The 13,136-nt window shown below is 42.3% G+C and overlaps 1 protein-coding gene across 1 annotated transcript in view; it reads right to left on the reverse strand.

The window, feature by feature from the left end:
* Positions 1-13,136, reverse strand: part of PRKAR1B (protein kinase cAMP-dependent type I regulatory subunit beta) — a 93,098-nt gene that overhangs the window by 21,495 nt on the left and 58,467 nt on the right. Inside the window, exons 7-8 of the mRNA XM_038150990.1 lie at positions 10,293-10,451; positions 1,535-1,595 (exon numbers count right to left, since the gene is read on the reverse strand). Coding sequence (XP_038006918.1) covers positions 1,535-1,595; positions 10,293-10,451 — 220 coding nt within the window. The remainder of the gene's footprint in view (positions 1-1,534; positions 1,596-10,292; positions 10,452-13,136) is intronic.

The raw sequence follows: 13,136 nt of genomic DNA on the forward strand, positions 1-13,136 counted from the left end.
AAAAAAAGTGACTCTTGCAATTATACAGCTAATTACAGACACTGGACAGACCTTGGAAAAAAGGAAACATAAGAAGCAGGTAGAGGTTTTTCCACCAGGAAATCACTGAGTTCTGACCACACTAAGGCAAGAAGTGAAGTTGACTTTCCAGTGCCGTTTTGAGATTTCTAAAATATCTTTCCACTTTGCAGGTGTCATCTGCTTTTTAGACATGTCAAAGAGATCCTTACATATTTCACCTAAATTTCCATGTTCCTGCAATGATGTGTTATTTTGTTCACTGCTTTTCTATACTTAAAAAAAGTTCAAATCTGAAAGTCCTTCCTCTTTTTTTGAACCAAGATTCAAAAGCCACACTACAAATTAGGCTCTAATTACAATGCAAACCACAATGAAGGAATGTGTTTAAGGAAGCACATCTCTGAATAACCTTTCTACTCTGAAATTGTTTTGAGATGTCTCATTGTTGTAATTGCTCCTCATTAGTGCAGGTGCACAGATTCTTTTTTTCTTTAAATACTCACTGTAATTTGGTATAATTTGTGCTCTTAATTTAGGAAGATTTAAATTAAGCATAAAAGAAGGATTTTAAATGATGAAAACTTCATTAATAAGCGAGCAACATACTTGGCCTCACTTTAAGCATAAAAATATAATTGAAACTCTCATGGATAGCACCTCTCAGAAGTTCAAGTATACTCTCACTGAGACACTCTCATATTTCAGGTACCTCACCTTGAATGGTAGGTGAATATCATAAACAAAAAACCAGAAAAATTTTAAGTAGAAATACAAATACTTTAATTATAAAGCAAATAAATCCTGAACTGTTTTTTTCCAAACAGCCCCAGCAAAAACATGATGTTTCTCCTACAGAATCAACAACTCATTGTACTGTCTAACACTGTCCTCCTTATTAGAGGCTTTTGTTCTCCTAATGGTGATTGATTGGTCAGGCATTATGGGCTTGTTGTTTTTCCTACTGAAGGCCATCAAGAACATGTCCAAATTTCGTGGCTATCACATTAATCAAAGGGAAACAAAATCCAAGGACAAGAAGCTAAACAGATGTTTTAAGAATGTGAGACAGGGGCTGTAAAATGCACAGAAGAAAAAAGATCAGTCCAGTTTGATTTGTAAGGTTGGTTGGTTCAGTGCACACAAACACTGTATTCTTGCAGGAAAAAGCTTCTCACCTCTTCCCTGGGAGGATGTAACTGGACTTTATGACAAATTCATATCTCTGCACTGCTTTCTGCTCTATCCACATGATCTTTACTCAGCAGCAGCTACTGAGAGTACCAGTGCGTGCCTGCTCCACCTTTGGTGCCTGCTCCAAACACATGGGCAGTGCACAGGAAAGAACCAGAAAAACAAAAAAGTGCTCTTTACACTTTCATTCCTTCAGAAACAACACAATGTGAGACCTTCTGTCTGAGCACTGCTCCTTTCATCGTGCCATCAAAGATCAAAATTCATCCTGCCAACGTGAATAACAGAGAAACCAACAGCCAAGTTCCAAAGGGCAACTGACCCAAAATGGAGACCTTGCTCAGGAATTCTTCGTACATCTTCCGCTTCCTCAGAGTGCTGCCCTGTTATTACAGGAGAGAGAAAAAGGAGGCAGAACATTACACAAAGTATTTTTGTGATTTCTTCCTACAGCTGCTCTTTTTTTTTTTTTTTCCTCTCCCTTTCCAAATCTTAAGCATAGCCAGTGTAAACAGCCTCAGGCAAACATTTCCCCATAAAATGTCTGGGCAAGTTGTATTGCTGATAAGCAAAGACAGAAGGACTCAAATTCAATCCTGCTGTAATTTCACTGACTTCACTGGTGTTACTGGACACTGCAGATGAATTGTATCCATTTACAGGCATTCATTTTAAAGCTTGAACTCCATCAATTAACTGTTTAGCTAATTCAATATATATCTTGTTGCCAATGAGGCTCTTTGTAATTACAAAGTAGGATACAACTTAAAATATCCCCCTTGTAGATCCCATCCTTTTAGCTTAAAAACTCTTTAACGCCACATGTTTATCTGTAAACCTGGTCAGTATTCTGTTCAGTGTTGTATCTATTGTTATGCTGAGCAATCCATTCATAGTATCATTTTAACAAGATTTAAGCATTTGGGAGCAGACAATCCATCAATGTATGTGCAGCCACCAGCACAGTCATTCCCATTCTACTAAGATTTTGTTGTGTGATAAATTTCTAAGACACCTTCTCCTTACACAGTGTTTCATCAGCAAGGCAGAAACCACAAGCAGCTGTTCCAGCACGCTTTTTTGAAGGTGATTCATTTAGGAATAATTATGATGAAATTTTACCAATACAAAAATAATGAATGCATCTTAGTTCCTTCTGCAGTGGCATGAAAGACTCATAAAGAAATTCTTCCCAGGTACCAAAGGGGAACTCCAGGGCCTGCCTTGGTCCAGTGCAGTTGGTTCCACACTGGTGTCACCCCAAATCCCTCCTGCCTGGGCAGATTTCCTGGGGATGTCAAAGGCTGCCGGGTGCCTCCTACTCAAATCTACAAGGCACAACACAAGGATGATACATTGATCCTCTCAAGAAAAGGAAAACAAAGATGCCATTTATTCATAGACTGGACAGAGAGGATGGAAGCAAATGTCAGTGTCTGCCATAGAAAAAGCCACTTCTCTATTCCTTCTCCAAGTGACCACCTGTGAGCGCTGGGAAAGTGGGGCTCGAGAAGGGAAAGGAAAAGAAACACTTTGCCCTCGGTGTGATAGCATTCAGAAGTGTTTCGGGTATGAAAATGGGAATAGCCGATGTATTCAAGAATTAAATATCATCCCTCTTCCTACAAGTGCTGTGCAGGTGGGGCTGCAACAACCCCCAAAGCACCACAAATCCTTCCAGCAGCACCAACAGGCTTCGGCTCCAACTAGGAGCTGCCAGGTGCTCTCCTCTGGGGACAGCTCCCATTTGTGCCCCTGTCCTGAGGTCACCCCTGCTCCCAAAGAGCCCCAGCAGAGCAGGAGCTGCCACTCTTCCCAGGTAGCTGTGGATCAGCAGCGGCAGCAGCTCCCCCTGCGCACCGTGGCCGTAACTCCGGGCTGGTGCTGACAGTTCTGCTCAGCGATAGCATCACTAACCCTCCTCTGACCCCTCTGTCTGACTAGCTTGGTTCTCAACCTCGGGGGGCCCCGGCAGCATTTGAAGTGCCAGAAAGAAAAAAAGTAGAGAACTTCAAACACAGGAGGCTCTGCAAGCCACGCCAGCTTCTGACAGCTCGCTGGGAGACAAAGAATGGAAAACTGGACACTGCACAGTTGTTGCTTTCCTCCCTGCAATCGAGTGGAAACGAGAGCAGCAAAATTGACAGCTGTGGAAAACCAGATTGGTGGTTTAGTTTGATGGGCTGGGACACCCAGGGACAGATGTGGAAAATGCTTTTTAAAAGACTTGCGGACACAGATGAATTTTAAGAAGCAGTAATCAGTAGCCATAAGTGATGCCTGACCACGGCTTTGAGTATTTAGAGATGCAGACAAGACCCAGGAAGGTGGGAATTGCAGCCATCCCACCTGGCCCAGACAGAAAGAGCCCACCACTTCCTACAGGAACACAGGTGTGTTCTGCCTTGGCTAAACTAAGCCAGGGCAGCCGTACAGAATCCACAGCAAAGACAAATGCAAGAGCAAAACTGAAGTGGAAATAGTTAATTAAATGTGCTTTTACAATTTTTTGTATTGTCATATTATCTAGAACCCCTCTTAGCTACACTGAATTAAATATCCCTGTCAGAATGATCCCACAGGGGTGAGGGAGAACATGGGCCCAGGGAAGAACTAGTGACTGGGGCTTGGGGCTGCTGTTTGCCAGCACATGCACTGACACCCAAGGTGACCCAGCTGATGGCTCCTGACACATCCTGCAGGATGGCTCCATGCATCCCTCCCTCCCTCTCTCCTCAAGGAGACAAACAGCAGCCTCAGGGTGCCCAGGCAGGCACAGGAGCTTTCTCTGCTTTTTCAGAGCATCTGAGGCTGGATCCAGGCTGGCTCAACCAAATCCCAAATTCAGTTCCAGGTAGGAGAGGCCTGGCTCACCCTTATGCACATTGTTTTTACTTGAGTGTATTTCCCTGCTGCAGCTCTCACAAGCAGAGTGAGGGGAAGGATTTTGAGAGATCAGTACTGTAGTGCAAGCTAAAAACAACCCAGCAGAGGAATAACAGCCAACCAACCACGTGTTTATTTCCATTGGTATTAACCATTTTCTCTCCCATGAAACAGAGAGAGAACATAGAATCACAGGATCATAGGGTGGTTTGGGTTGGAAGGGACCTTGAAGATCATCTTTAGTTCCTTCCAACCAACTTTGGCCAGCCTGATATTCCTCTCTCACCCCCTCCCAGGCATAATGTCACCTCTGACTTCTGATGTCCTTTTTTTACACTTGTTTTCTTTAGTTGCTTTACCCAAATTGCTGAGGCCAGGGCTGTGAACAGCATCACAATCTCCTCTCCTACCCTTCAGGTACCCTCTGCAGAAGTGCCAAGCTGTGCATTCCCTGGCACACATGCTGGGTCTGTCCTCACGCAATATTTTCATGGAGCTCCTAGAAGCAGCAGCAATTAAGACAGTACCAACATTTACAGACTATGACATGCTGAAAGTTTACCAGAGCAGGAAAATAACGAAAAAGGATCTGGAGACATTAGAAATGGGGCTAAAAAAAATAGAATGAGCATCCATTTGGAAAATATAACTAATAAAAAATCCAAAGCAGAGATGTTTGACATACAGAAGACCTGCAAGTTGTAAAGCTGAAAGAGATTCACAGACAGGAGGTGAGACCTGCATCAGACTGCAACAAGAGCACAGCCAAAGCTATTTTGGTCTGCACAGGTAAAGATATCATCCAGGAATGAAGTTTAGAGGCTCCATCTCCGTGGCTCAGATGTGACGGCGCCTGGTGTGCTACATTCTGTCTCGGTACCTCTTCTCCAGAAATGTGCTCCCAAATCCAACAGAGCTTGAAGAAATGCTAAAACACTCAGGGAGAGCTGATAAGGAAGGAGCAAAACAAATCCAGCCTGTATTTGTTGGCTCAGCACTGGGATCATAGGTATGTCATCCCCATAGCTAGCATGCACTGTGGCAGGGGTTTTAAGTAGACAGTGATAATTATCTAGAGATATGTGACAGATAGAGAGGGCAATTCAGTACAGCATAACTTGACATAACTCAAAGTAATGGGAGAAAATCAAGAAAATCTAATTTAGGATCAATATCAAAAAGGTTTTCCAATGAAGGAATTATTCTCTCACAGAAAAGTTTCCCAAGGGAAGCGGTAGAAATCTTAAGCTTAAGCCAGATAAAAACAATAGTAAATGTACATGAATAATTCTGCACTGGCAGGGTTCTTGATGGCATGTTTTAAGAAGTCTTTATTAATTCTGCTTTTTTCTATCCTATTAATAACTTATTTCAATAGTTGCTGCTTCTCCCTCTCCCCCTTCTCCTTTGTTCACTTTCTCCCTGGTTCTGAGCTGTCAGGCACAAGCTCATCTCCTCAAAGGCAGTGGCTCCCATTAACTACAAAGCCTTGTTAATATTCTAAGCTGCAGTGCTCCTCCCTGAGACAGTCCCAAGGAGAAACAAGATCACACTCATTCGCCAAATCCACACAGAAAAGGCCTCAAAGCCATTTTTAGGACCATTTAATGTTGCAAGCCCTAGGCTTAGCTTAAGCAATACACAGGCTGGGGAAAACAAATGCCCCAGAGATTGTAACAGGTCCTTGAGTTCCTATTCAGCATCTGTTTCATCTCATTTCCTACTGCCCTTTCCCTGTTTTCTTCCATTTTTTCTTCTCATTCCTCCAGTCCAATCTTTCTTTGTCCCTCCAGCACTCTTTGTGTCTTGTTTCCAATTCCTTTTTTTCAGGTGGAGCTGATTGAGTCCTTCCTGGAAATCCCCACCTTCAGTAAGAAGCCAAACAAATGTCTACTGAGAGGCAAAGCATGACTCAAGTTTCAAAGAAAGAGTTATCCTGGCAGGAGGTGCCAGAATGGACTTCAGGACTGCACAGCCCCATTTAATCCCTGCTTAAGCTGTTCCTGAGTGATGCTTTGGGTGTCCTTTCCTGCTGGAGCATGAAAGAAAGAGCCCCTGTGCATTCTGGCCATGGTCACCAAGCAGCCCACACGGTCCTGGTGCTCCATGCCACAGATGTCAGGTGGATTGCAGCCCTTGGAGTTGCTTTATGCTTTGGCACCACACAACCTACATTTTATGGCAACCCAAAATCCTCCTAACTTTATTTTATCTCAGCTGAAATAAACCCTGCTTGTTAAAGAATTTGTTCTCAAGTTCACAGCTGTAAAACGACAGTAGAAGCAACCCAAATAGCATAAATAAAATGAAGGATAACATTAGGAACTGACTATCCTTGATTTGTCACAACTTACAAACCAAGGCTATAACTCACTTTCTGTGAGCAGTTTGCCAGATAGGCCAAATGTATTGAATCCCACACAGCTCCACTCTCAGAGCCAGGTATCTTGGACCATGGAAACTAGAGGGTAGTTAAATTATCCTGCATCAAGTCCTCCTAAAGAAGAAATTGCAAGAAATTAATACTTCAAATTTTCTCAGTCTGGGAACTGAATTGTCTAGGGGATCAATCTGATGTTGGGATAGAGACATTTGCTTCTCTGGTATTTGTGGTATTTGCTATATTTAGAATACAAATATTGTACTACCCTGGGATGTTCCCCATTCCGTGATGCTCTCGAATCCAAATTGCAAAGAAGAGGGCAGCAACTGAATTCCATGAGAAGCCTATGGCAGAAAAAATATCCTTTGCTCTCTCCCAGAAGAATGTAAGTAAATAAATGTTGAATATATACACAAGTGTGTGTGTGTGTCTGTGCCCATGTGCACACACACAGAGAACATGTACATAAAAGAATTTGCAACAGAGTGAAAAGTATGTAACCCAGCAGAGATGATTCTATGAAGTAAATGGAACACAAACACACGGATGGACAGATAATTTGTGAGTGCTGCACAGAGGGAACATGTTGAAGTGGTTTTTTGTACCACACCTAATACAATGAATTTCATGGTGTAATACTTTGTCAAGGACTGCAGTTTCGCTGCACACTCTGACAAAAAGACCCATCCCAACATTTACAATCATCACAGCTGCTAAAACAAACTTGAATGTGACCTTCAAGCCATCAGGGTACCTAAGCTGAGACAATGAAATATAAAGAAATTTATCTGTTTCAACAAACTTCCTCTGGGACAGGCTAAATAATAAATGGATGACAACTGTAACAAAAAGCCAGCAGGAACTTTCTGCATCAGGCTTTGTCCATCCAGAAAAAGGAAACCCCAAACTGCAAACCTCTGAGATACATTTTAGTCATATCATAAACCAGTCAGGATCAATGAGACACGTAAGTGGGGAAAATGGCACTAAGCAGAAATAAAACCTAGAAATTATTAAATGCAAAGTAAAGGACCAAAATAGAGCCTGCAAGGAAAAATGAGGTGGAGAGTCAAGTGTCTCATGACAGGATAAAATCTTTTTGGCAAGTGTGGATCTGAAGGCATGATTTGCAAATAAATATTTACAACTCAAATAAAATTTCAACACTTGACTGAGAAAACACGGGGCTGGTCATGGCAGGGAAGGAATGCAGACAAGAGAAATAACTATCTGGGGTTATGGAGGGGTTTTATCTGACTATAGCAAAAATCTTTGGCAGAAAAAGGTCATTTATTCCTTGAACAAAAGGATTTGCAACCAGAAAATAAGAAAAGAGAAACCCACTTGCTCCCAAGTTTTGAAACCATCTTAAATTATACACTTCAAAAGGTACCCAAAGCATTACTACTCCTTATTTAAAGGCAGCAGTATTTATACATTCAAAATGCCCAGTTAGTTAGCAGGAAACCATGTTTCTGGGAATTGAGAGGCAGCCACTACTACACTTGAACTGGGCACAGCAAAAGCAGCCCCATAATGGTGGAGTCAGCTTCAAGTATGAAATGCAGCCACTGAAACATGATGTAATTAATTCTTAGGCTTGAGGAAATGTGCAGAGAGCCACTGTAACCTGCCCTCACACGACTGCACAAAGACAGGTGTCTCATTTCACCTACAGCAACAAAGTTATCCACCCTGCACCTACAAATAAATGGGAAGGTGACAGGATTCATTCAGTGTGGATGAGTAAATTGCATTCACCATGGACTGCATTAAAATTGGACATTTTCTATACCTGCAGCAAATAATTTGCCAAGAAATATTTCCTATCTCAGCACTAATAATGCTGTCTGGGTATCTGACACAGTGCAACAGAACATCAATTTTTACTGGGTTCAACTGTGAAAAAAAACACAAGAAGCAAGAGAGGGAGAGAAATATATCCATGGTAATCAAAAGGTTTCATTGACTGCAGAACTGAGCTTGCTAGGTAAGGTACAGCAGGCACTGGTCCAGAGAACACATAAATTAATTGGAAAAGCACTTAGCACTACTAGAATCAAACAGAAGTGCAACCATAATATTCAGCTTGTAACTATGACCCAAACTAACATTAAAAACACAGTCTTTCCCACTTGGGACTTTAAGTCCTTTTAGTAAAGCCCTGTCTCTGCATCAAATATTCATCTTCTGAAGTGTGCTATCAGGTGATAATGGACACATGACCAAACTTGACAGCTCACAGGGCTGGCTGATTTTAGGTACCTCTAGCTCCATCAACACCAGCACTGAAATCACCTCCAGGCTGCAGAGCCTGTGAACTTGTCCCTTCAATTCCTTACCACAAGCTTACAGGCAACTGCAGAAAGCTCTGCTTAAAGAGCCAAGGAATATGTGCCTTGTCCTGACATTTATTTCCCTCCTACATTCCTTTGCTTTTGAATTTTGTATTCTTCCTTGTAGCTTGCAGGTTCATCACACCAGTTATCCCAGACACCCCTGCACTGCATCCTTGTAGGACATGGGACAAATAAGCTGGGTGTGCCTCTTGCATCTTGTTAGAAATTCTCCTGCTCTGAGTTTTAGAAGTAACTCTGCCTTCTTGCAGGCTCTGGGAACCTTTCAAAACTATTCATCCTGCTTACCCACAAGAGAGAAGACAAAACACTTTTCATAATTATTCCTCAATCTGTCTTGGGGTCATCAGGCTGAATATTTTGGGGTAGAATAAATTTCCATCAGCTGTACTCTCCTAAATGCCAGTGTGATGTTTGTTTATGTGACACTGAACTCAGCTCATGAAATAGGGAGTGAACACCAGCAGTGCTCATACAGACACCCAACAGCCATCAGACAGGGTAAACAAAGATCACTTTTACCCTGCTGCTTAAGAATTAATCATTTAAGGGTAAAATCGACTCAGTTCCTTTGCTGGCTTTTTTGTTTTCTGTAACACCCACTGGAAATACAGATGGTCTCAAAATTCTTAGTCTGAGAGCACAGTGTCATTTCCTTCAGATCAGAATGGAACGATGCAGCTTTGAGAGACAAGTCCTATTGAGAAATAAGCTTTACACAGAGTAATGCCTGGTAATTATCAAAAAGAAAGGAATATTTTACAGAGAAGGAAGATATGCACATGGACATTGGAAACAAACCCATAAAAAAAGTTATGACTTTGCTGAAGTTAATTATCTGTCAAAGTTTCCTTTATAAACTCACCACTGAAGAACCAACAGCAAATCCATAAGCTAGCACACGCCCCAAGTGCCACAAAGGTCTGTAGAGCTTTGCTGCAGGGATGAGGGAGTTTGAAAGGAGCAGAGCAATGAATCATTAGCAGCTACAAGCCCATGGTGTGTGTGGCTGGGTGCTGGCTAACAAAGATGGAGGGCACAGTCCAAGCAAGACTTTTTATTATTTTAGTGGAGCTGGATTTACTTTCTATCACCTGCCTTGAGGAATGTAGTACAAGATCAGACAAAGACTTCACAGGCAAGGGTGCTGCTGAGAGATATTTCCAGGCCCATGATAAGGAGAGGATTTGCATAGCTTTGGTGGGTAACAGAGGCCTCCTGAGGTTTTCATTCACAGAACAGTTATGCATAATGTTTCTCAATTGCATTTCTGACTCAGCTCCTTTCTGCTGAATCCTGTCCCCTTTTCTTTCAGCTCACTTCATTCAGCTACTCTGTGATTTTGCCATGTCCGCTCTCTTTCATGTGGAAGCACCAGAGCACTCTGAACACAGAACTGCAAAAGGCAGGACAAAATACCCACTCCACAAGGAAGCCCTTCCCCATGAGCTCACCATCAAGATGCGTCTGTAGCTGTCTCTGTCGATGCCCCAGAGCTTCAGGTCTGTCTTGGCCTTGACGGTGGCAGCCCGGGGGGTTCCGTAGATCAGCGCCAGCTCCCCGAAGCTGCCTCCTTCCCCAATGCTGGTCACCCACTCCCCGTTGACATAAACCTACCACAGCACAAGACAAAAGAAGCAAAAGCAGTTTGGGCATTTAGTTGGAGTTCTCCTAACTGCCTAAAAGGCTGTTAGCAATTTCCTTTCTAATTGTCAATGTTGGGGACACAGAAGGAAAACAAGAGCGTGACACTTCCGACAGTTGGTCCCCAAAGAGGGGAACAACCTGCTCTGTGGACAGAATTTCAAGTTGTCTTGCTTCAGTACAATGACTTTATTTACTCTCTGGGTTTTCAGCTCCCATGGTTAGTTGGCATCATGTTTTCCCCCTTGTGCTCAAGGCTCAGGCAGTCAGCAAGCAGAACTGTCACAACTTTGGCTTTTTATTAACACTGTCAGACTTGAAAGGAAGGAGGTTTGTTGATATGTGTAATGAGGATTACTGAAATGTGCCATGGCCATGAAATGAAAAACAGTCAAAACAAGGAAATATCTTTTGAAAAGGAACTTTTTTTTCTTTTCTTCCCTAAGCCTAGTGCCTCCAAAACCCATTTAAATGTAACTGTACAGATCCCCCTTAGTGAAGATGACTAAGGGCTTTGGACTGGAGAAGCTCTAAGCAGAATGACCCTTTAATATCAGTTCCAAAGAACTCAGGAAGCAGAATTTGACCCACACCCTGTTTAGATATTATATCCTCTTGGAACACAGTATGGATTGATACCACTATTGCTATATTTATCTTGGATGATGTTTAATTTGAGAAGAATTCCTGCACTTGAGTGCTATGTGACATCTTCCCTGGAGGAAGGGGACTCATGCAGGTGTTTTCTGCTGGGCAGCTTTTTCCTCACTATTTATTCATGAGTAATGCTGCTCATGAGCCAAAAGAGTGCATGCAAAGGCTGCTGTGGCCTGTGCATTCTGCAGCTTGCTATAAACTACACAAGAAACCCTTTCAATTCTGTCTCTGTGCCTGTGAGTTTGGAAGGGAGGGCAGCAAAGACTGGGTGCATTTACTCAGGGCAGAATATACCCCAACCTGTTACAGACCAGTAACAGCAGAAATCAACCAGTATTAATTTCATTTGCTTGGAAGTTCTGTGAAGAAAAATAATATGAAAGAGAAGAGGCAGGTATTTTCATCTCAAGCAGAAAAGTTTTGCAGAGGCAAAGACCATAACCTGACACCAATTAGTGAGTAATAAACTAGCAGTTTTTTAAAAATGCATGAATTAGAGCTGTGCTCAAGCTGGGCATGAGAAAAGATGGTGACCAAAATAAATGAACTGGGGTCAAAACTCAACAACCAGTCAGTATTAATTTTAATTCCCTCTTCGTTTTATGAGGAAAAGGCATAATACAAAATACAGCTGGAATCAATCCCAATTTATCTTCACAATAGTCAATTAAGATTTGCTCCAGCTCCTACTGAGGCCAGTGAAATGCTGGTTCAGTGGGAGATGGATGAGGCCACGAAGCAGTTCAGCTGATCAAGAGACCTCTTGGGTATCAGCTGAAAAGGAGCAGCTGAACTCCAGGCAATGTGGTGGCTCCTGGTGCTCCTGGAACATCTGAGGATCAAGGGGCTTAAAAATAAAGGGTAAAAATAATCCCAAACAGGCAGGTGGTTGCAGACTGCCAAGAAAAAGCTGAAGCCACAAAAGCTAAAGCTTCATTTCATCACCATGACAAGATGAATGTCACCCAGGAGAATATCACACAAGAGAACAGCAACAGCCTTCCCTTTCAAACTTTCACACTCACCGCAGAAAGAAAATCTCACAGAGCATGGAATCTACTTTTGATTCTCCTCATGATGAAAAAATGAAAGCAAAAAAAAAGAAGTTATAAAAAAGCCAGGCAAACCCGAGCAGTTTCCTGGTGAAACAAGCGGGTAATTCTGTGGTTTCTTTTTTTTTTTTTTTTTTTTTTTTTTTTGAGAGACAAGCAGGAGAAATGGATGAATAAAATGAGGATTCTGAAAGGCTTGTAATGTAGTGAGAATGCATGAACATTTCTGGACTCTATTGGTTCATTGCAAAACTGCCCAGATGAATATTTGACTGTAGGGATATCCTCCTTCTGCAGGAATTTCACTGGATGGGGTCACTGGGTTTGCTACTCTACAGTAATCCATGTGTTCTTGGTAAAAAGTCTCAGAGATGGTGGGGAAGATCTAAATTCTAATGGGTTTTGGATCACATCCTGAGTGTCAACTGACATGGTACCCTTGACTCTTTTTCAGCACACCAAAAACACATGTGTATGTGTAGAGTACATGCTCTTCTGTTCAACACAGATTTTGTTACTGCAGAGGGGTCTGAATTATAAGCAGAAAAAAAAACTTATTCCAACACATATTTTTTTAAGTAACATGGTGACATTTCTTGTTAAAGCAGTGTGCAGGATGTGACTGCAGCCCAGAGAGGGGAATTATGCTGGTAGAACTCAAGACTGAGCCAGTGAAGCATGGACATTAAATGTTGCACAGTTGTTATTTAGAGAGGCTGCTACTGAACTGCTCTAAGACTCCTTTAATTTTGCTGTCTCACTTGACAAGACTGTACAAAACATGTTTGACATCTCGCCTTAAACAGTTCATGCACATGGTCATTCCTCCACCCTAAGGGTGTCAGGTTTAAAGTGCTCTGAGGGAAACCAAATCACTGCTCTGACAGTCATTGGGCCCAGCACTCACTCCCCCAATAAAATGTCATTTCAAATATCAGTCTCTGA

This window comes from Motacilla alba, chromosome 14 (genome assembly GCF_015832195.1).
Source record: "Motacilla alba alba isolate MOTALB_02 chromosome 14, Motacilla_alba_V1.0_pri, whole genome shotgun sequence".
NCBI lineage: Eukaryota > Metazoa > Chordata > Aves > Passeriformes > Motacillidae > Motacilla > Motacilla alba.